The 23,183-nt window shown below is 41.2% G+C and overlaps 1 protein-coding gene across 9 annotated transcripts in view; it reads right to left on the bottom strand.

The window, feature by feature from the left end:
• The window catches only part of cacna1ba (calcium channel, voltage-dependent, N type, alpha 1B subunit, a), a 164,637-nt gene that overhangs the window by 6,808 nt on the left and 134,646 nt on the right, over positions 1-23,183 (bottom strand). For 8 of the 9 annotated variants that reach the window (XM_055011217.1, XM_055011212.1, XM_055011218.1 and 5 more), the window contains 8 exons: positions 17,744-17,851; positions 13,117-13,226; positions 12,332-12,513; positions 10,906-10,996; positions 9,359-9,478; positions 6,834-6,872; positions 3,439-3,664; positions 3,003-3,220 (listed from right to left, as the gene is read on the bottom strand). In XM_055011217.1, coding sequence (XP_054867192.1) covers positions 3,003-3,220; positions 3,439-3,664; positions 6,834-6,872; positions 9,359-9,478; positions 10,906-10,996; positions 12,332-12,513; positions 13,117-13,226; positions 17,744-17,851 — 1,094 coding nt within the window. The remainder of the gene's footprint in view (positions 1-3,002; positions 3,221-3,438; positions 3,665-6,833; positions 6,873-9,358; positions 9,479-10,905; positions 10,997-12,331; positions 12,514-13,116; positions 13,227-17,743; positions 17,852-23,183) is intronic. The other variant, XM_055011214.1, reaches the window with a different exon arrangement.

Here is a 23,183-nt window from a genome sequence, read left to right as displayed (position 1 = left end):
CAAGTACCGATGCAAAGGTAATGACAGAAAGACAAAATGGGTGGAAAATTATGAAAAGACAAAGTGGGAAAAGAAGCGAAAGGCCATGAGAAGCAGCACCAATGCCAGACAAAAGACACAGTAGTAGTAAGAATATGCGGAGGGATCACAGTAACACTTGAGCAGAGTTTGCCAGTCTGTCAGTCATCTTTATGTGCCATGTGCAGAACAGTCTGACAATGAGCTCATCTTTAAATGTGTCTGATCAAATAGCTCACGTCCATACAGTATAGTTTGATTTAGAACACATTAGATGTAGAATTGTCCATTTATACACAAAGAGTTGATAGAAGCCTGAGGCCTTAAGTTTCATGGCAGTAAAGTAGCAGGAAAGGTGAAGTGTGTTTGCTCTGATCTTAATGGTATCTCCTGTTGCTATCGACTGTTGTGCTGTGTGCTAAATGTGGAGATCCTGATGTGGGTGTGTTGGATACTGTAATTCACTACCATTATTCTGGTTGGACTTGTCCATCCCCATCTGTGACAGACATCTGACAGAAAATCTGCTCACAGATATCTGGAGAGCCTGTGGACAGGATGCACAGACTGACAGCCTTGACCATGTTAAAAAAAAGTGCAAAGTGTATCAAAGTGTATTACTGCAACCACAGTGCTGTATGCTTTAGTATTAAGGTTACATATGCTTTAAGATGCTATAGGAATTATTAGATCAAACAAATCTTCAGATTATAAATGAAAGGTAGCGAGTCTCACTCAAGACCTATTCATACCAACACATTTGTTTTTATGTGGTGTGTATAAGTGATTCAAGAGAATTGACAAGTTTACAAGAATTTCAAGAGAATTTGCTGTGTTTACCAGTTCTCTCATACTTTAGTTTTTGTTTAGAGACTAACAAAACACTTGACTTGTCCAGACCAATTGTACATGTCATGAACAAACAACAGAATAAAAAACTTGTGTATCCCATATATAGCCGTTGTTTTACTGAATGTGGATTTATGACATGATGGAAATATGACAACACATATATATAACTAAAACAAATTTAAAGCTAAATGAATATTCTGTTCACTATATCACCATTATGACTATTCACTAAGAGATTATTTAGATTTCAGAATTTTATTTTTGGCTAATGCCCAATGTGCTTTGGGTCTTTGTCGTGCTGCATAAACCATTAGTGTTGAGCTGTAGGTCATGAACTGATGGTAGATATTATCCAGGAGGATTTTCTGATGGAGTGCAGGACTCATGACTCCATCAATTATGACAAGTCATCTATGTCCTGGAAGCAAAACAGCCCCAAACCATCACATTACTACTACCATGTTTCACTGTTGGTATCATACTCTTCTGTGCAATGCAGTATTAGCTTTATCCCATGTGGACCCGTGTCTTCCAAAAGTTCCACCTTTGAGGAATCAGTCCACAAGATGTTATCCCAAAAGTCTTGGGACTCACCCAGATTTTTTGTTTTTGCAAATGCCAGTTGAGTCTTTCTGTTTTTTTTGTTTTTTTTAGATCAGTAGTGGTTTGTGCCTTGCAACTCTCCCATGGATGCCATTTCCACCCAGTGTCTTCCTTATTGTGGAATCACATACATTGATCCTAAGTGAGGCCTGTGGTTCTTTTGATGTTTGTTTGGGTTTTGTGATCTCCTGGATGAGATTTTGAAGCGCTTCACTCATAGGAAGGTTCACCACTTTTCCATGTTTTTCCATTTGTGGATCATTTCTCTTACTGTGGTTCTCTAGAGTCCCAGAGCCTGAGTAATGGCATTGTAACCCTTTCCAGACTGTTTTTGAGACCCTTTAGCTACTTCACAATGCCAGACATTCTCTGTTTAAGTGATGCTTAGAATCAACAAGCCTGGCAGTAATCATATGTTGCTGTGCTTGGTGAAATTGAATTCAATTGCCAAATAAATTTGGTCATTTGGTAGATTGGTTGCTAAGGAGGCAGTTACTTTTTCACACAGGGCAAGATGGGCTGGACAACATTTTTCCATCAATAATAATAATATAAAAATTACATTTTGTGTTTTCTTGAGTTATTGTTGTCTTAAGATAAAATTAGTTTAATGATCTGAAGCATTTAGGTGTGACAAAGATGTAAAAATAGAAGATATCTGTAGGGGGGGAAATATTTTTTCACAGCATGGTGCTTTTATTTTTTTCTTAAAAATTCAATTAATTTCCTTCATCAGCTGGTGACAGCAGTGTTTATCAGAAGTTATGGATGTGTTTTTGGTACTCTTGTGAGTATCTGTGGCAGGTGGAAGGTGTATATGGGACTTAGTCAATATAAAATGTAATGTGTAGTCAATATAAAATGTAATGATAGAAATGTCAACCAGTTTTAAAGAGGTTTTGGACAACAGGGGAGCTTTATGGCACAGAATACTGATCACATGTTTTTTGTATTGTTGCTTACTTAAGATATTTAATTATCAAAAACAGTTTTGCTGTTTATGTTTTTTTTTTTTCAATCCAAATGTTGGATTGGAATGTTTTGAAAACCAATTAATGAATTAATCATAACCAATGTTCCACTTTAAGCAAGTTAATGTATTTTCTAAGTAGAGAAGCTTGGATTTCATTGCAAAAGTCTGAAATAAACTATATATGTCAAAGCTGAACCAGTGTGGAGTGTTTGCTTATCAGATTTGTGTTATCTACTGGAGATAAATATTAATTTATCTAGGGACTGATAGATTTCACTGATAAACTGAAATGTTACAGATTTCAGTTATGATAAACTGAGGTGAGATTCATTACTTCAGACAAGCTCATTATTTCTAATTTGCCATGAAACTCGTGGCCTCGACCTCACCTAACAAGGTGTCAAAGTTCCACACAGCACTTAATCAATCTTGAATATTCTATCTTGGTAAGAAAGACATTAGGTAATATAGAAATTAAAGACAGTTAATACTTCAGACTCATTAAAAACCTCTTTACCTAGTCTAAAGCCTTGTCTGGCCTGATGCTACATCCCACCTGCTTGTTGATGGTTTCCTGGCCCTCACTAGGGGAGGCAGCACAGCTGGCGGTTGCAGATTTGGTGAGGCAGTGTTCCCGGCTAGAGTAGCGGTCGCAGGAGTAGTAGCGTTGCTTGTCTGCAGAGGAGTGGTGGTGTTTCCTCTCATGGGAACGTCCACGGTCATGGGCTCGCTCTCTGGAGGCAGCTGGGTCAGATGCTGGCTCTTCTGGTGCACCTGTGAAGGAAGAAAATACTTCAAGGTGAAAAGGTGTATTTCTGATGAGTTCTGGATTTTGTATCTCTTTGTTTCTTTACAATGGCTCCTTAGGAATGATGGTTGCTTTGCACTGGAGATGATGAAACAGTCCAAGGTCCAACAAAGGGGACTTGAACATACAGGGCGTGTTTATGTACCGTACTCCTTAAACATTGTGTGTTTAAGTGCTGACTGACCACCAGAGCCGGAGGGATGACCAACAAGAGGTGTATCCAAAGATCTCTGCCTCTTCTCTCTGTCTTTGTCTTTATCTCTGTCTCGGTCTCTGCGATGGTGGCAGCGGTGGTGGTGGTGATGGTGGTGGGGTCGGTCCTTGCTTGGTTTCTCCAGGTTGACCTCCTGGGGCCGCTGTGGGGCCACAGTGGAGGCTGAGCGCTTCATTGGGCTTGCATCCGCAACAGACTGAGGAAGGAGAGACAGAAAGTTGTCATACAATTCTAGCTTCATAGTATGACTACACCTACTTCTAAACATTTGTGTAGAAGTTTGATCAAAGCCGCGTCTTCTGTTGACTATGGCAGAAGTAAATACATCACAGCAGAAACAGACTGACTTCAACATATTTTAGCATAGGGCAGCATGGTGAAGCAATGGATAGCACTGTCCCCTCACAGCCAGAAGGTTCTAGATTCTAATTTTGGCCTAGGGTCTTTTTGTGTGGAGTTGTGCACACACATTCTTCCTGTGTATGGGTGGGTGGGTTCTCACCAGGTACTCCGTCTTCCTCCCACAGTCCAAAAACAAGCCACTCACAATCTGTAGCTGTGACTGTGAGTGGCTTGGTTGTTTGTCTCTGTATGGCCCTGCGATCGACTGGGGACCTGTCCAGGGTGTAGCCTGCCCTCGCCTTAAGTCAGCTGGTATAGGATCTAGAGTTGTGTGCATATAGCACATGTAATTTTAAAAATCAGTGATGTTCTAAATTAAATGGTATAAAAAGATTTATCCAGAATCACATACTTGGTAAAAAAGAATTTGTTGGCAAATTTGACTCATGACCGTCGTATTTAAAAAGTCCTGGCTCACCATACACAAAAAAATCTGTCAATATTTTTTGATTGAATAATGGTTCTGCTTAACTGTACCGGACTGAAGATGCTGTAATGAGATATGCTGGTCGGGACGTATGTAGTTGTAGTTTTAATGTCATGCCCTCCACCTACAGCTCTGCTTTTCCCCCTCCCCCTCCCTCCTTCCCTTTTCCTCATGTGGGTATGAGCAAAATGCATAAGTTTGAGTGTGGAATGTGCAAAGGCGCAGCAGATTGGATAATTACCTGAATGAGGACACTTGCAGTGGGGAATGGTCCACCTGCAACCCATCTCCACACTCTATAAAAGCCAAGCTCAGGCCACTACACGATACCAGACCACTGAACAACCCAGTTAGTTAGCCCAGGCCAAGTTTTGCTTTCATTTGCTTGTTCTATTCCATATCTAACTTTCTTCTCCTTCCGCTTCAGTTCCCTCGATGCTCCCTGCCTGCTCCACTTGCCTCCTGCCATTAGGCTCAGCTCCTGCCTTCCTGGTTCTGACCCAGTTGGCTATAATCATTTCCTGGATTTTCCACCTGGCCCTGCACCTGGTGACGCATCCATTCATGCATGCCATGCACCTCCTCTGTACGAGTTCGCCCTATCTCCCCATTGAGCCATCAGCTAAGTCCCCGCTCTCTCATAGGCTCCTAGTGTTGTGTATTATCGTTGTTTCATTATCAAGCACTTGTGTAACTCTGCTCCACTCAGTACGCCATGTTGGTGTTCTCGTGTTTTGTGTTATGCACCGTGTGCACTATTGTTGTTCGGTCCTGGTGAGTACACTTTCCTAGCTTGGTGGTACCAAATCCTGGTTAGTTGCCTAGCTTTCATAAGATTAAGTCTGGCTTGTAGTCTGATATTTGTATTTGTGTATTTTGTTCTGCCTAGGCTTCTGTAAATACTTCCTGTCCATTGAACTCTCATCTTCGACCCTTGTATCCTACCTCCTGGGAGCTCAGTCAGTATTCATGCCCTAATTACATAATTTCCCCCCTCAGCACGTACCTGTGTTTGTGATTGTGTACTTGTAGTAAACATTGTAAATAAATCCATTATTTTTGAACTCTCTGTCCGTTGTGCTTTGTCATCTGCACTTGAGTCTCTGCCTGCCCCGTGACAGTACAGTCTGGGTATGATGAGCTCAGCAGATGATGAAGCCAGTGCTGACCTAGTGACCAAGGTAGCCTATATTCAACATGCTATCTCTAGCCAGGGAGCCATGCTAGGCCAGCATGAGGAATTACTTCATAGTTTAATTGAAAGTAGTCATGCCGTATTAAATCAGGTGTTGCAATTATCCAGCAAGGCTTCTTGTCTCACCTTGCAAATTTCCCAGTACTCTGCCAGCCCTCCTAGAACTCCTGTTCAGCCTTCCCCACTTCTTCACCTGTCTGTTGTTAGTGCCAGCTCTGCAGCCGACTCATATCCACATTCACCAGGGAAGCCAGAGTGTGGCCGATTGCGTCGTTGAATTCTGCAGCTTAACAGCCGAGAGTGGTTGGAATGACAAGGCTCTCCAGGGCATTTTCTACAAAAGTCTGCAGGATGTGCTGAAGGACGAATTAGCCACCAGAGATGATGTTTTCAACTTGAATCAGCTCATCTCCTTTACCATCTGGCTGGATAACCCCCTCAAAGAATCGGGAACGTAGCATGCACGCTACCAGCCTGTGCCACGAGCTCAGCACGCCCTGCCCTTCTGGTAACCCAACCATCTGGATCCAAACCCGAACCTATGCAGATAGGATGAACCTAGCAAACCCCACAAGGAAAGAAACACTGCAGAGCCAGCAATGCCCGTCTCTACTGTGGAAAGCTGGGCTACTTTATCATAACCTGCCCAATCAGACCAGCAGAAGGACTCTTTTAAATGGCAGAACACTGAATTGCCATGAACTCCCCTTTATATACCTGCTTCCCTCTTCTGGTAGAACCAGACTGTGCCCGAACAGTCCTGATAGATTCCAGAGCAGAGGAGAACTTCATTGACAGTCACCTAGCACAACAGCCAAGCACGTGTCCCTGACTTCTCCTCTGGAGGCCTGCGCCATCACCGGGTTACACTTGGCCCAAGTAAGCCAACCCTTCCATCCTACCTCCTGGGAGCTCAGTCTGTATTTGTGCCCTAGTTACGTCATTTCCCCCTCTCGGCATGTATCTGTGTTTGTGATTGTGTATTTATACAAAATATTATAAATAAAACCTTTATATTGAACTCTCTGTCCACTGCGCTTTGTCGTCTGTGCTTGAATCTCTGCCCTGTCATATTTATGAATCTGCGATTTTGGGATGTTCGACAGAAGGACTTTAAGATGTCCTATACAAGTCTGGCTCATGCATGGTGATATAAAACCATGTGAATCCATCAGATCATTTACATTACCAAGAAACATCACAATGACAGTATGTTTGGATTTGATTCTTTAGTACTATTGCTGTGGATTTAAGAGTATCTGAAGCTGGTCCAGGTAATACCTTACAATGCCAAACAACAAACAAGGATATACTGTATGATGTGTGGCTGCATGTACGTACAGCCAGATGGGTCCCTGGAGAGTGGCGTGAACGGCTCCGCTGTGATGCAGGAGAGGAACAGAAATGAAACAGAACAACAGAGGAAATCAGAAATATTTAGCGAGAGCAGCAACAGCTACAGTTTTTTTGTGACATAAATGATACAGTCCAGCTGAATACTGATATTGTGAAGTGAGCATTGCCATCTGCAACAATACCACAGTTTTTTAGCAGCAAAAATCTGAAAAAATCAAGGACCCTCTAAAATCCTGCAGTGACTTTTTTAAGAACAACTTTTTGAATAATGAATTATTAAAGTGTTAATGATGGAGAATCCCCATGTACAGTCTCTCCTCATAACAAGCATTTGTTTTAAACACCATTTGTTTTCCCAACGCAATAGCAGTCAGTGTGTTTGCAGTGAGGACAGTCAGCAAGCTAAAAAAATTTGGCCTACAAGCAGACTCTAGAAAACTTGGATGGGTTACGAAATTTACATTCATTTAACATTGCAGACCCTTGTGGACACGCAAAAGCATGAATAGCTTAATTAAACTTTTAAAAGAGTAAAAGTGCACAAGCATTAGCAGCAAAATCTCTTAATCAGAAATAGCAAATTTCTTGTGAATGTAGTGGGATAGGGCTGCACAGTGGCGTAGTGGTTAGCACTTTTGCCTTGCAGCGAGAAGGTCCCTGGTTCGCGTCCCGGCTTTCCCGGGATCTTTCTGCATGGAGTTTGCATGTTCTCCCTGTGCATGCGTGGGTTTTCTCCGGGTACTCCGGCTTCCTCCCACAGTCCAAAAATATGCTGAGGTTAATTGATTACTCTAAATTGCCCGTAGGTGTGAATGTGAGAGTGCTTGTTTGTCTTTGTATGTAGCCCTGCGACAGACTGGCGACTTGTCTAGGGTGTCCCCTGCCTTCGCCCGAGTCAGCTGGGATAGGCTCCAGCCCCCCCGCGACCCTAGTGAGGATTAAGCGGTGTATAGATAATGGATGGATGGATGGATGTAGTGGGATATTGCGGTAATACCCCATATCAGAGTATTCCTTCCTGCATAGAAAACAAGAAGGATATTCATGTTAAAGCTACAGCGAATTAACATCTAATTAACTTTGCAGTCTAATATAATACGGCTGCCATAAAACATTATTCAACCTCCAAGATATTCTAGTAATGTGAATAAAGTACAGTGAAAATCTATCATCTATAGCCTCAGTTAACAGCCAACCAAAGCGTAGTAATGCACATTTGGGTTATTTTTCAGAATATAATGTTGACCTTATATTATTGGACTAAATACACAGATGCAAAAATATTAAGCACCAAAAGTCAATGTTTATTGGTAATATTCCTTCATCTTAATAACATATATTAAATGTTTCTGAGCAGTTTTCTGAGTGGACTGAAACCTGTCATAGGTGCTTCCTCCAATGTCAGCTGGAATAGGCTACAGCCTCCTGCAACTTCCTAAAGGATAAAGTGGGTATATCCCACAGACGTTGAATGGATGGATTAAATATTACTAGTGTCTTGCACGCTTTTGTCACCTCTTTCTAAAATTTTTATATTTCCACTCAAAATTATTCAATGACTCAAATCCATTGGCTCAGATGGCTTCTCATGGATGTTCCAGAAAAAATGTCCCAAACCAAGTTTTGGTTCACTTGAATTGCAAATCCTTATTAGCAGGATGTGCCAATAACTCTCTTAAAAATCTCCAGCTGATACAATATGCTGCAGCCAGAGTTCTGACAGGAACTGGTACGATAGATCATATTTTCCTGTATTAGCTTCTCTTCATTGGACTCCCTGTAAAATCCAGGATAGGATTTAAAATCCTGCCTCTCACATATAAAACTCTAAATGACCAAGCTTCATCTTATCTTAAAGACATTATTGTACCATACTATCCTAACAGAGCACCTCACTCTCAGACTGCAGGTTTACTTGTGTTTCCTAGAGTTTCCAGAAGTAGAAGTGGGAGGCAGAGTCTTTAGTTGTCAGGTCCTCTGTTGTGGAATCAGCTTCCAGTTTGGGTTTTGGAGGCAGACACCCTCTCTACTATTAAGATTAGGCTTAAAACTTACCTCTTTGATAGAGCTTATAGTTAGGGCTGCTTGGGATGACTTGAGCCATTCATCAGTTATGCTGCTATAGGTTTAGACTGCTGGGGGATTCCCATGATGCAGTGGGCTCCTCTCCTCTACCCTCTTCTCTCTATATACTGTTACATATCACCATTACATATCACTAACTCTGTGTTTTCCCCGAGGTCCTGTGTCCTGTGCTTGTTATCTCCGTGGATGTCTCTGGATCTGGATTTCTGTTCTGTTTATAATTCATAAGGTCTTCACCTTACTATGCTAAGCGCTGTGAGATGACATATGTTGTGAATTTGCGCGATATAAAAAAAAAAATTGAATTGAATATCAACTAGGTGAAAAGCTTAGTGATTACCAAGCTTCAATTTCTGCAATTTATTTAGGCATCACATTCTCTCAGGCTCCAAAATGAAGACGGTGTGGTGAAGATAAGATGTTACCTGCAGCTCAGCAGTGAGTCGAGGCATAGAAGCAGCTCTGCCCTGGTTCTCCAAACCTGAGCCAGGGGCTGGCATTGTACTACTGATGCTGGTCTCCATCTTCCTCATCTCCACCGATTCCTGGACACACACAAGCACATGCCCATTATTTTTAAGCAGCTATTTTTCAACAGATGAGTATCTTAGTGGTACACAAAGCGCTTTACAGTGTTTCACTCAGTGTTTTCACCCATTTACACACACATTACACACCAGTTGCAACAGAGCTGCCATGCAAGGAGCTACTCTACCTCCTGAGTCACAGCCCCTTGATTGCTATTGTAATGCTCCAAGAAGAGACTCCAAGAAACACAGGCCAATATTTTTTTATTTGTTGTTTTTTTGTTTTTTTTTTTTTTGCTCAAAGATATATTCTGAAATAAATAAACAGTGCACACTGTGGCTGAGGATTTTCACCTTGGAAATGCAGAGTGTCAATGACCATCTCAAAAACACAAATGGGACTTTTTGTATCATTGTTTTTCTTCAAAATCAGTTTCCAGTTCGAACATGCATGGCAATAGTACAGCTTGCTATTCTGTAGTGTAAAGTAGTTTTACAGTGTTCGAGCAGACGTTGATGAGCCAGTCTGCAGTGAGTGGGGAGGTGTGGGTTGAAAGAGTGGCAGTGGCTTCAAAGATCTGCACTTTTCTGGAAGAAGCAGCAAGGTACCAGTAAATCATGTTTAGGCAAGCAGGGAGTCTTTACATTCAAAAGCACTACACAGGGATGAGTTTTTACATGCAATACTGGTAAAAAATGGCTATCAAGATTAGAATTTGAGTGGTGCTTTGGTTGACTTTTCTGTTAAAAATCGGCAGAAAAGTATCATGACTGTGCATAAAGTATAAAGCAACTTCCAGGACGCACTTTACATAGTTCATGTGCAAAAAACATAGGGTTTAGTGATTTAATCATTTGCCAGAGAGGAATTTTAAACTGAACCTCTCAAGACAACAGGTACACACAGAGAAAGTCTAGCATTTAGAGTAAGTTAAAACAAGGGCAATATAGAAAACAGTAAAGTTTCTTACTAAAATATGATGTAAAAAAAATACTGCTAAAACAGACATAAACACAGGTAAAGGTCTGTTTTTAAGATAAAAATGATTCCAATAAAGGCCTGATTCTTCCTGAAGTGTATTCAGTTTTACTGTTGACTCAGTATCTTTAATATTTTCAAAATCCCTGGGGTTCACCCAATTTATACATGAATGTAGTGTTGTTTTGATTTTTTGCTCACAGGTAATCCATCTATCCATTATCTATACACCACTTAATCCCCATTAGGGTTGTGGGGTGGCCATAGTCTATCCCAGCTGACATAGGACGAAGAGAACATGCAAATTCCACACAGAAAGATCCCAGACATAGAAAGCGAACCGGGGCTCTTCTAGCTGTGAGGCAACCACTGAGCCACTGTGTGGCCCTGCTCACAGTAATCTCTATAGAAAATTGTAACATATAAAATGGTGGTTTCACATACCATTCTCACATACATACAGTACCTGAATGACGGCAGCGTCTGGCGTATCCTCTGACGGGACTCTGGATCTCTTAGTCTTAGCCCGGGGGGGTTCCTTGGTTTTCTCAGCCACCCTGTGAAAATAACCTTTTTCAAATTTTCCTCAATGCAGCTGCTGCTGCGCTGGGTGTTGGTATGAATTGGACACTGTTGCTGTACTGTTCTTCTTCTTATGACTAGTTTACATTTTGATTAGGTGACCTCAAACTCTCTCAGTAGAGAAATCCCCTCCTTTACTCGTTCACTATTTCCTATATAACAAATTTAAGCAGTAATTCTATGCTCTCTTTTTGTAAGGTCTCTTTGCATGGATGGATTAGATGTTGAACTTGAACGTGGAGTGCATTCTGGATGAGAGGCAAAAGGTCTTCATGAATCTAAAGCAAGAAGTCTTTGACCTCTCTATGCCTTTCTGTTTACTGTGTTGCATTAATACAACACAACAAAACAGTACATAAATAAGTCATGAATTATCCGTGTGCATTACACTCCCAAAGCTATTATTGCTAGAGGCATGACCATGGTGAAGGGAAGGTTTGGTTTTGGTAGATCACAGAAGATTATGATCCTTTATTCAACAAATAGTGCCATACCTACAAACATAGTGCACATTCTATGGCTTTCATTTCATTCAAAAGCTCCGGGATGTTTTGAACTGAAGCAGAAATCTGACTTTAGGGCCCACACATAATTAAAAAAATGATCTAATTCTGGCCATTACCTACTTAACTTTAAGCAGGTAATGGCAGTTGCAGATGCAGATGCAGTGTAGTTTGTCTTTATTGTCAGTCTTGACAGTAAATGCAATTTTAGGTTGTAGTTTGTATTTTGTAAATCCAAATTCAATTTGTCATACTCATGTAGCAACTGACATTGAATGGTTTGGTGTGTAGCTCAGTGTGATAAATCTGATCTTAGATTTGTGGCTTGATGTTACAAACCCAATTTTATTCATAGGGTCTGATTTACACATACAACTATTATATGTGTGAGCGTATGCAGGCTGTGTCTCTATCCTCGTATATGTATTTAAAGGATGATGATGTAAATAACAGAAGACATCTTAACAGAGGTTGATTGTGTATCAAACTGAATTTACTAAGGGCATTTAATTTACAGTAATCATTTTTGTTCAGAAAATGCTTTGGTCCTTTGCATGTGTGTGTGCCATATTAAATCTGGCCGAACTGAAATTGAAAACCTAATGAAAGCCCTCAATCTTTATTTTTAGAAGCTAAATCAGAGCCTAAAATTCAATTGGATCTACAGCTATACTGACCTTAATTTGAAGTGTTGACATTTTAAAGCCAAACTACTGTGGATGTATTCTACATTCTTAACCAGAATTCTAATTTTAAGTCTTGATGTGGTGACTTACTTTGACTTAGTTTCTAAAGTGTTGAACTTACAGCGTGCCTCCATTGTTCAGGGAGTTGGAGCTAGGTCTGGTCTGAGGCTGGGACTTGGGATGAGATTTGGGCTGCAGTTGAAGCATGCTGGGAGGCTCCACACTGTTTATCATCATAGGCAGGTCTTTCTCCTGCATGTGAGTCAGAGGCAGCAATGGCTTAAACAGAGCCCCGACCTTGCACTGTGGAGGAAAGATGGATTGCGACATGCTGAAGACATTCAGAGGCAGCAGGCAGAATATTGTTCGACCCAGGTCTAACAGTGGGGGCTTGTGCCACCCAGGTATGAAGACTTGGGGCAGAATATTCTTTTTTCGCAGACATGCTTGTATATAGTCCTTCTGTGTGTGTGTCTACGTGAGCGCTTGAGGTTGCAGAACCAATCATGCAACTGTGGAGTAGATGTGCAGCTTTGCTAATAACTGCCTAGCAGCAGCCAAATTCAAGTTCATCTTTGACTGTAGCAGGACAATGTGCCTTTAATACAGCCTACTATAACAAGTAACTAATCTGTGGGTGCTTTAACATGGAAAGTTTAATCTGCGAAAGCAGCTGATAACTTTTGCAAATCACAAGTGACTGACTAGTGAATGCAAGAGTATCTTCTTTGCACGTGAATAAAGGCAGGCATTCAAAGTGTGTATCTCTGTGTGCAAGCATCGTGTATGTGGGAACATGCATGCAGGTTTGCACTACTCCATCCAGTATGTGCGTGTGTGAGTCTTTGTACGTGCACGTGTATATCTGTGTGTGTCTTGCAAGCACGTGTGGCATAAATGCTGTACCTGAGAGCCTGATACGCTCTGCTGCTGCTGCAGCCTCCTTGCTCGATTCTGCTTATAGTAGTCGAAGATCATCAGGGCTGCATAAACCTTCCCTACTGTCAACTCATTGTCTGAGTGGGGACAGAAGAAATGACACGATGAGGAAGGAAAGTACAGGAAGAAAGAGAGGAGAAAATTCTGCTGACTCATCACTCTCTCTGAAATCCATCGCTATTTGTCTGTCTCTGGGTTTAGCTTAAAGAAAACAAACTTCTTATCATGAGCAATTTGATATATCACAGTAAGCAATTCATAAAGATTTTTAAGGTACAGTACCAGTCCAAAGTTTGGACACACCTTCTCATTCAATGTTTTTATTTATTTTAATTACTTTCTACACTGTATATTAACACTGAAGACATCAAAACTATGAAAGAACACAAATGGAATTATGTTGTAAACAAAAACGTGTTAAACAAACCTGAATATGTTTCATATTTTTAATTCTTTAAAGTAGCCCACTTTGATGACAGCTTTACACACTCTTGGCATTCTACTCAATCAGCTTCACAAGGTAGCCACCTGGAATGGTTTTGAATTAACAGCTGTGCTTTGTCAAGAGTCAATTTGTGGAATTACCTGATTTCTTAATGTGCTTGAGACCATTAGCTGTGTTGAGTAGAGGTAGGGCTAGTACACAGCGGATAGCCCTATTTGACTACTGTTGTAATCCATAGTATGGCAAGAACCAATCAGCTAACTAAAGAGAAACGACAGTCCATCATTACTTTAACAACTGAAGGTCAGTCACTCCGGAAAATTTGAAGAACTCTGAATGTATCCTCAAGTGCAGTCACAAAAACCACCAAATGCTATGATGAGACTGACTCACATGAGGACCGCCCCAGGAAAGGAAGACTAAGAGCCACCAGCTTCAGAAATCGCAAGTTAACAGCACCTCAGATTAGAGTCCACATAAATGCCACACAGAGTTCTAGTAGCAGACACATCTCTACATCAACTGTTCAGAGGAGACTGTGTGAATCAGGCCTTAAAGATGGAATTGCTGCAAAGAAGCCACTACTGAGGATGAACAACAAGAAGAAAAGTAACACAAGTAATAGTAATAGTAATGGTAGACCAGTGGAAATCTGAGCTTTGGTCTGATGAGTCCAAATCTGAGATCTTTGGTTCCACCTGCTGTCTTTGTGTGACACAGAAAAGGTGAACGGATGGTCTCTACATGCATGGTGCACACCATGGAGCATGGAGGAGGAGGTATGATGGTGTGGGGGTGCTTTGCTGGTGACACTGTTGGGGATTTATTCAAAACTGAAGGAACACTGAACCAGCATGGCTACCACAGCATCCTGCAGGGACATGCCATCCCATCTGGTTTGTGTTTAGTTGGACCATCATTTATTTTTCAACAGGACAATGACCCCAAACACAACTCCAGGCTGTGTAAGGGCTATTTGATCAAGAAGGAGAGTGATGGAGTGCTGCATCAGATGGCCTGGCCTCCACAATAACCCAACCTAAACCCAACTGAGATGGTGTGGAATGAGATGGACCACAAAGTGAAGAAAAGGTGCCAACAAGTGCTCAGCATGACTGGGAACTCCTTAAAGATAGTTGGAGTACCATTCCAGAAGATGATTGAGAGAAGGTCAAGAGTGTGCAAAGCTGTCATCAGAGCAAAAGGGGGTAACTTAACTTAACTTAAAGCATCTAAAATACAAAATATATATTGATGTGTTACAGTTATTTGTCTACAACATAACTCCATATGTGTTCTTTCGTAGTTTTGATGTTTTCAGAATTAATCTACAATGTAGAAAATAATTAAAATATATAAAAACCATTGAATGAGAAGGTGTGTCCAAACTTTTGACTGGTTCTGTAAATCTCATAAGCATTGCAAGAGAACTGACAGGAGATGCCTTTGTGTAGTCATGATATGTAATGAACACAAAAAGTAGCAGCAAAATGCTCATAACTGCACAGTATGTCTTGTCTTTTGCACACATGTTGTGTACATGTGTCCATCCACATGAGTGCTTACAGTACACTAACACACACATTGTCATCCTTCCACCTCCTATACAATATTTGGCCCCAAACATCTCTCAGACGGTAGCTTTCAAAGCATATAATTACTCTGGATGGTATTACATTGGCCTCCAGTAGTACTGTAAGAAACTCACACATAAAACAAGTCTGTAGAACTTTGTTCTTTCACCTGAGAAATATTGTAAAAATCAGGAACATCCTGTCTCAGAGTGATGCAGATAAACTAGTCCATGCATTTGCTACTTCCAGGCTTTACTATTGCAATTCCTTATTATCAGGATGTCCCAATAACTCTCTGAAACACCTACAGCTGATCCAAAATGCTGCTATGAGAGTACTGACAGGAGTGAGCAAGAGAGATCATATTTCTCCTGTACTGGCTTCTCTTTATTGGCTTCCTGTGCTAGAACAGAATTTAAAATCCTTCTCCTGACAGACAAAGCTCTTAACAACCAATCTCCATTGTATCTTAAAAACCTTATAGTATCATATTATCCTAGCAGAACTCTTCGCTCTCAGACTGCAGGCTTACTTGTTGTTCCTAGAATCTCTAAAAGTAGAATGTGAGGCAGAGCCTTCAGTTATCAGGCACCTCTCCTGTAGAACCAGCTCCCAGTTTGGGTTCGGGAGGCGGAAACCCTCTCTATTTTTAAGACCAGGCTTAAAACCTTCCTTTTTGACAAAGCTTATAGTTAGGGCTGACTGGGGGACCCTGAGGGGGTCAGTTGGAGTCCACATGTACGGAGCACAACTGATTTCTTTGACGTCCCTTAGTTCTGCCCCTAGTTACCCTGCTACAGGCCTAGGCTGCTGGGCGACCTCTCTCCATGCGCTGAGGTCGTCTCTCATTACCTGTGCATTTACTATATATACCATTATTGTATTGCATTCACTTTGTGTCCCCCTGTGTCCTTCTCCCAGTGTCCCTGGTCCCAGAGTTGGATGCTTCAGGTCTGTGGTTGTTCTCCCACCAACTGGCTTAGTCTCCATCATGTCCATTGTGGGATGCTGCTGCTGTCTTTCCTCCAGCCCACTGCTTCCAGCTGCCCATTTCCACCAGTCTACTCTGCATCCCCCTTACTGTACTCGATATGTTTATGTACACACTGTTTGTATCTTACTACCAGTTTTATATGCAGCATATTTAAAGTCAGAGCCTTACACCACAACAGTAAATTTTTGAATCAATTTCAATGTTGGCTTGTACTTGGTATGCATCATGTATTTTACTCTTATCATGCATGTATTCCAATGTGTTTCATATGCTTCTTTGTCCCCACTCTGCCTCTTCTCCTGTCCTTCTCCCTTCCCCTCCCCCTTTTCTGTCCCTCTTAACCCAGCTTAGTTATTATTGTTATTATTATTATTATTATTATTATTATTATTATTATTATTATTATTATTATTATTATTACTATTCATCCATTTTACTGTGCATATAGTTGCAAATTTAAAATTGTGAAATGCAAATAGAGTGCCAGAGGAGAATATAGTGCACTGAACAGTAAATGGAGAGTGAGCATTAAGATCTGTCTTGGAGCCAGCATATTTACAGTCAAAGTGAAAACTCAGCATCCAGGTTCTGTTGCAGTAGAAAGAAAACCTCAATTAAAATCCCTCAGACATTTGTAAACAACTACAAGCATGTTTTCACTCAACAGCAACTTTTGCACAGAGGTATTTGAAATTCTATTTAATGTTTTTTTTTCAACTTCTGTTATGAATGTCCTTTAACAAACAACATTTTGATGGACCATAGACTAGAGAAGTGAATCTGGGGGCTAGTCAGGGATCATGGTCACAGCTGTCTTAGATAATAGCAGGACACAGAACTAAATATAGCAGAAAGTTACAGGCAACAAAGAAAAAGAAACATTACTTTTGATCAGAGCGTTGGTAAGTTTTATGCACAAAACTAAGCAAGCATGACACACCATAAGTACCTGAACTGCTGTGATGTTATTTGCAGAGGAGCAGTATTTTTTCTGTGCTCACATAGTAATAGTCTTTAAAATTTGAAGTTCCAGATCTAGTCCTAATCTAGATCAAGTTCATTCACTAAATTGTTATTGTATGCAACTACATAATGAAAGCAGCATTAAACTTTTTTTTTTTTCAATTTTCCATCTTCAGTCATTTACTCTGACAGGTGGTGAAGCAAATCCAGAGCACCTTGTACCGCAAAAAAGCAGTCATAATGTGTCTATGATGACACAGTATATACTGTCTCAATGGTACCCTGAGACATTCAGGGTAATCAATGGCATACAGTGCTTTACGGCTTTCTGTGCATGAGAATATGAGAAAAATGATTACAGTTGGCAAGGTATGAAAATTTATAGCTGAAATTTCACATTAAAACTGATTTTTAAAATTAGTTTGTCAATGCTCAATGAAGAGAATACATCATTTGTTTTCTCAAAAAGCTGCAAACAGAAGTTCAGTGACATAAATTAAAAAAATGTCTCCTCAGACACGTTTTAATTTCCATTAAAGAGGACTTCTCTTTAGAAGATGAGGCCATTTAAATTGTTGTGTGAAAGAACGGGAAGCTCAAAATGTAGAAAATGCCTACGTTTATGTGGTGTCACCAACAGGTCCATGGTCTTTTGAGAGAGGCTGGGCCACACGGTGGACAACTCCTTCTTTAACTCAGCATCAGATAGTCGCTGGGCTACCATTCCTAGAAATCCAGAGAGAAAGAGACAGATTTAATCTCGTAACACACAGATCAACTGCTATTCACAGAGCTATATAAAGTACAGACTTTAAACTAACAGCTAACTCATTCTAGATATACAACACAAAGCAAGTGCAAGAGTAAAAGAATTGTTCCTGAGATGAGGCAAAAGGAGAAATCCTCATTTAAAGTGCATACACATGCAGCAAAACGAGGAGAGAGAATCCAGAAGACACTCTCAGCACAGCACAAAGCTTTTCAGTGAGACTCAGGCTGTGTCCTGGGTGTGAGCTGTCAGAGATGATGCTTCTGGTCCTGCACAGACATCTGGTGTTATAGATGTCTGATAGAGAGGACAGCTCCTATGATGCTCTGTACTGACTTCCTGACTCTTTCCAGAGCCTTCTTGTCAGTCTGAGAGCTGCTCCTGTACCACACTGAGATGTTGTTGGTGAGGATGCTTTCTACAGAACATCTGCAGAAGGACAACAGCAGTTCCTGGGCCAGGCTGAGCTTCCTCGATAACCTTAAAAAGTACAGACACTGCTGTGCCTTTTTCACATAGCAATATTACTGAACGGATTTAAGATATGATTTAATAACATTTCCTGTTTGATAGATTTATCACGTGTTATGATCCTTGATCCAGCCTCTGTTCTTTGCCTCCTTCTTCCTCTTTTCCCTTCTTTCTCCCTCCTTGCTCCTCTTCATCTGTCTATCTGTTTTGACCTGTCTGTCCCTTTGGCTCCCTCTGTCTGTCATCTCTCTCTCCCCCTCTTGTCTCTCTCTCTCTCCCCCTCCTGTCTCTCTCTCTCTCTCTCTGTGCCCTGCATCTCCTGGCTGCAGTCTGATTGCAGCAATGTGAATCAGCTGCAGTAATTAGTTCACTCCGCTCACCTGTTCACAATCACACCTCCAGCTATATAAGCACAGTTCAGTCACTCATTCTCTGCTGGACTAGAGACTGCTAGGTCTCTGCTTTTTTCCAGAGCCACACATGGACTCCATTCCCCGTTTGGATTCCCTCAGATCTCTGCTTCATCTCCTGACTGCAACAACTTCATGGACACAGCTCTGACCCCGTACTCCCACTGATTCCTGTTCTGTTGCTCTCCTGGACTCACTTTTCCCTTTTGGATTCCCACCTGTCCTTTTTCTGTCTCCAACCTGCTGTAACTCTGTCTTGTGTTCCGCAAACTCCCAGGTTCCCTGAGCCTGCTTAGCTGCCCCTTCAGTCTAGTTTTTTTCCCGTCATAAGTACTCAGTTTTGTTCGATTAGTTTAATTTCTTCATCTGTGGTTTTCTGAGATTTCTTCTCTGTTAGTTTAGTTTTTGTTGAATTTTGAAGTCTTGCCTGTTTTCTCAATCAGGTTTGGTTTGTCAGATTTCTGCCTTTCCTCCCTGCTCAGTCAACCCTCCTGTTTCTAGTTCCCCTCCCTAGTTTGTATCCTTAGGTTTTTGTTTGTTAAAAATAAAATCAACAAGAAATTGAAGAAAACAAAGGTGGTTGAATGATTTTTTTTTCCATGACTGTATGCTGTCTTGTGACCAGAAGTTTCTAGTGGCTTGCTGCTTTTTAGAGCTGTCTTGCAGTGAGGAATCGGGTGTAAACTGTTATGATCAGAAATTGATTATACATATTTTACATTGCCATAGAATTTGTCAAGTCTTTTTGCATTTGAACTGTTCAAATCCTGGTAATGTGCTGTTTAACAGAGGTTAGTCTCCCATGATAACTGGGGCATATTGGGTGTGATGTAGTTGTTCATGAACAGTCTGCCGCTTGTGTTGCAGCTTTTGAAGTGTTGCCATGAACAGATGAGAATATTTCTGAACTCTCATGACACTTATACAGCCTGAGACCAACACAACAGTCCCAGATCAGGTTTGCAGATTTCGTTACCAGACGGCGCGTTTTCGGCACCACTTGTCATTTATATGCAGACAAAGATGACCCCCTTTGCTTTTCCCTGACAAGTTTCTGTCAAATCGAATGATTGAGAACATATTCATTTCAATTAAACAGTTAAAGATCTGCGTGTAGCCAAGTCTCAGTAAAAAGCACAATACAACACTCACAGTACTCAAAGCCTCTCTTTGTTATGAGTTGGAGTTTGTTGATCTTATGCCAGAGCAATCGTGTGTTGCTCTGAATCATAGATGGCAGTGGTGGTCTCTTCTCTGCAGCTGTTGTCTTACACATCTTCTCTGGCCTATTTTTTACAGTCGCTGTCTGTGAAGCTCTGGAGTCTCTCCTTAAGTTATGGATGAGTGAGCTAAACGTATCTGTGTCTCCGTAGTGGCATAAATATAGGAACACTTCTTCTGAGTAAACTAGAACCAGAGTACTCTCTGTCCAGGCCGGTGTAGTTTTGCAGGTAGTGAAACATTCACAGCGAAGCATTAACACCAGCAGCAAAGCACCCATAATCATTTTGGGATTAATGGTTTAGACTGAACCTCACGTCCAGTCTGAACCATTAGTCCCAGTGGTTTAGACTGGACGTAAGGTTCAATCAAACAGTCCTGTGTGGCCATGTCACCCGACAAGCTATGCCACCAGAAGGAGACATGTCGATTGTAGATTTTTGAAGACTATCTGCACTTTCATCACTAGAAAGAACTGTGGCCTACAAGCCCTTCGGCTCTCGAGTCAGCTAGCTATTGACCTGGTAGCATCCTGTCAGCTAGCTACCAATCTACTAGCCTCATGTTAGTTATAGCTCATGAGCTCACTAGCAATTGACCAACTAGCCTTATGACAGTTTCAGCTCCTGAACTGGCTAGCCAAGGATCTGCTAGCCTCATGTCAGTTCCAGCTGCTGAGTCAGCTAGCTATTGGCCTGCTAGCCTTCTGCCAGCTTTGGAGAAAGCCGGCCTTCAGCCTGTTAGCTTCCAGCCTGTTTTCAAGCAAATTCCTGGATTACTAAGTAACACTCAATTTTCCAGTGGGCTTATCCCAAACCTGCCAGTCCCCTGCCTTATCTGGGAAGCCTTTCAAAAGGAAGCATGGCTCCTGCCAGTGTGAATTCTCACTGCAGCCAAGCCCTTCATCCTCATTGCTCTCAAGTACCTTGACCTTATTGCTCCCTAGTGTGGTGGAGATTGTAGTTCCACAGCATTGTGGAGGTCCTGGTTGTGAAATTATGCATCCTGGCTAGGGATGGGTAACAAGAAAAAAAATAATAAATACAGGAGGATCAGTAAGCTCCGATGTTAAAAGTTCTGTTAACAGCACCTTAGAAAGTAAGAACAACATTGTGTTGTGTTGAGACATTCAGTCTCATCACCATAAGACATGTGTCTGATGTTTGTGTCTATGATGCACTTCCGCTTTCTAAATCCAAAACAGTGTTCTGTCTGTTGGAGCTATAGGTTCTGACAGACAGAACACCTGGTTTGTGCTTGGTGGAACAGCTCTGTGAATCAGCACAGACAATTAACAATTAGACTTGACTACGGTTGGTGCAGAAAATGCTGCTGCCGCATAAGTAACAAGTCATTGTGCATAAGAGCAGAAACATGATCAATCTGTCGAAATGTTCAGTAAAGTTAATCACATACAGGCAGAGAAATGTTGGCACGCTGAGCTTGTATTTCATCCCTCAATTACCAGGTACGTTATGTTTGCTAGCAGCCCGCACATGGAGTTAAGTAAACTATACGAACTAATGATTAAATGTAAGCATTCATCAGCTGTTTGTTGAACTGTAACTGTTTTCATGAATTCTGTCTAAAATTGAGAGAATCTTTTGAACTGTCGATCAGAATTTTAATTTTACTTTCTGAGCACAGAACAGCAGCATTTAGGGATTTTATGGGCAGAAGACAAAGTCTGTCTTACTTAATTTTTACCGTTTCCCTGACTGAAGGTTGATTTTAGTGGAAGAAGTACATTAAATGTTTTCTTCATGAAACTATTAATATCACAGTAAAAATACGGTCAATGTTTTGCATTCTTTTTATACTCAAAAGTGAAGAGGGAAAGAAGTTTTATCAACAAAATGTACTGACATTTATTTAACATTTGTTCAAAGTGGAGCTTTTAATTCTAATGTAATCTTGGACAGTTTAATACAACTTAATGTATAACATTTTATTTTGTGAGTAAAACCTGTGACACTGTCCACAATGTTTTGATTATTTCCATCAACACATCAGTGTCGATATAAATCTTAATTTAAATACAGTATGTTTGAAAAAATTAAGCAGTCTTTATTCTGTTCTTAATTTTAGTTTTTTCTCTTTAAAAAAACAAAACAAACAAAAACAATCAAAGTACCAATAACAATACTGGTAAAGTACCAGATTGATAACCAGTATTGGTAAAAGTAGGAGTATCATATAAAATTCAACGATACCATCCCAAGTTCTGGCTGACTTCTTGCCTGTTTATGGGTTGTCAGACACCTCCCCTATTCCTGACCCTGGGTCATACGACATTTCTCCTGTTCCTGAGTGCAGGCTGGTTGATGCTTCTCCTCTTCCAGAGTCTGGGCTGGTTGGCACCTCTTCTATTCCTGAGGATGTTCCCGAGTAAACCCATGTCAAGCCCTGCTACTGCCAATCTGTGTTAAGCCCTTCCCTGTGCCACAGTCAGCTGACACAAAGTCCTGAGTCAATTCGTGTCTGCTCTTTTCATGAGCCAGTTTCTGAGTCAGCTGACGTCTGGTCCCAAACCTGTTCCCTGGTCTGTTCCTATTCTGGCCAACACTTTGTCTGTTCCTCTCTGGTCGATATCTCATCTGTTCCACAGTCTGTTCCTGTTCCATCCCATGCCCAGTGTGCTTTAGAGTCTGTTCCTGTTCTAAGTCAATACCTTGTAGTGTGAAAGGGTCACCATCTCTTTTTACTGGAGTGTGCACCTGGGTCAACCAGTGGGCCCAGTCATCAGCAGCTGATGTTCTACAGAGGTTGAGTCCCCTGATACCATGTTGGCAGTGAAATTTGAATCAACTGATGTCGTCCCCCGGCCCAAGGAAACTCTTATTTTTTCTGTCCTCTTTCACTCAGTGCGAGTCCCATTGCTGTAGGACCTGTTTTTTTCATGATTTACCTCAGAGCACAGAGTGTGCCGACCAAAATTCTCATTGACTCCCATTATATCTGTCCTCTAAAATGTTGGGTGAAAATCACAAACAGTGAGTCCCTCTAACCTGCCATCAAATCCATATAATATAAAATATGTACATGGAAATACATATACTTGTTCAAAACAAGATTGCACTGAAAAGGTGGATCAGGATGGTAACCAGTGACTCACAGGTGATTGGCTAAACAATTATGGACTAAGAAAGGAGGACTCCAAACATGACCTCATCCATCAGCAATGTAT

Source organism: Amphiprion ocellaris, chromosome 6 (genome assembly GCF_022539595.1).
Source record: "Amphiprion ocellaris isolate individual 3 ecotype Okinawa chromosome 6, ASM2253959v1, whole genome shotgun sequence".
Taxonomy (NCBI): Eukaryota; Metazoa; Chordata; class Actinopteri; family Pomacentridae; genus Amphiprion; species Amphiprion ocellaris.
Note: the sequence above shows the minus strand (reverse complement) of the source record. Positions and strands in the feature narration are given on the sequence as shown.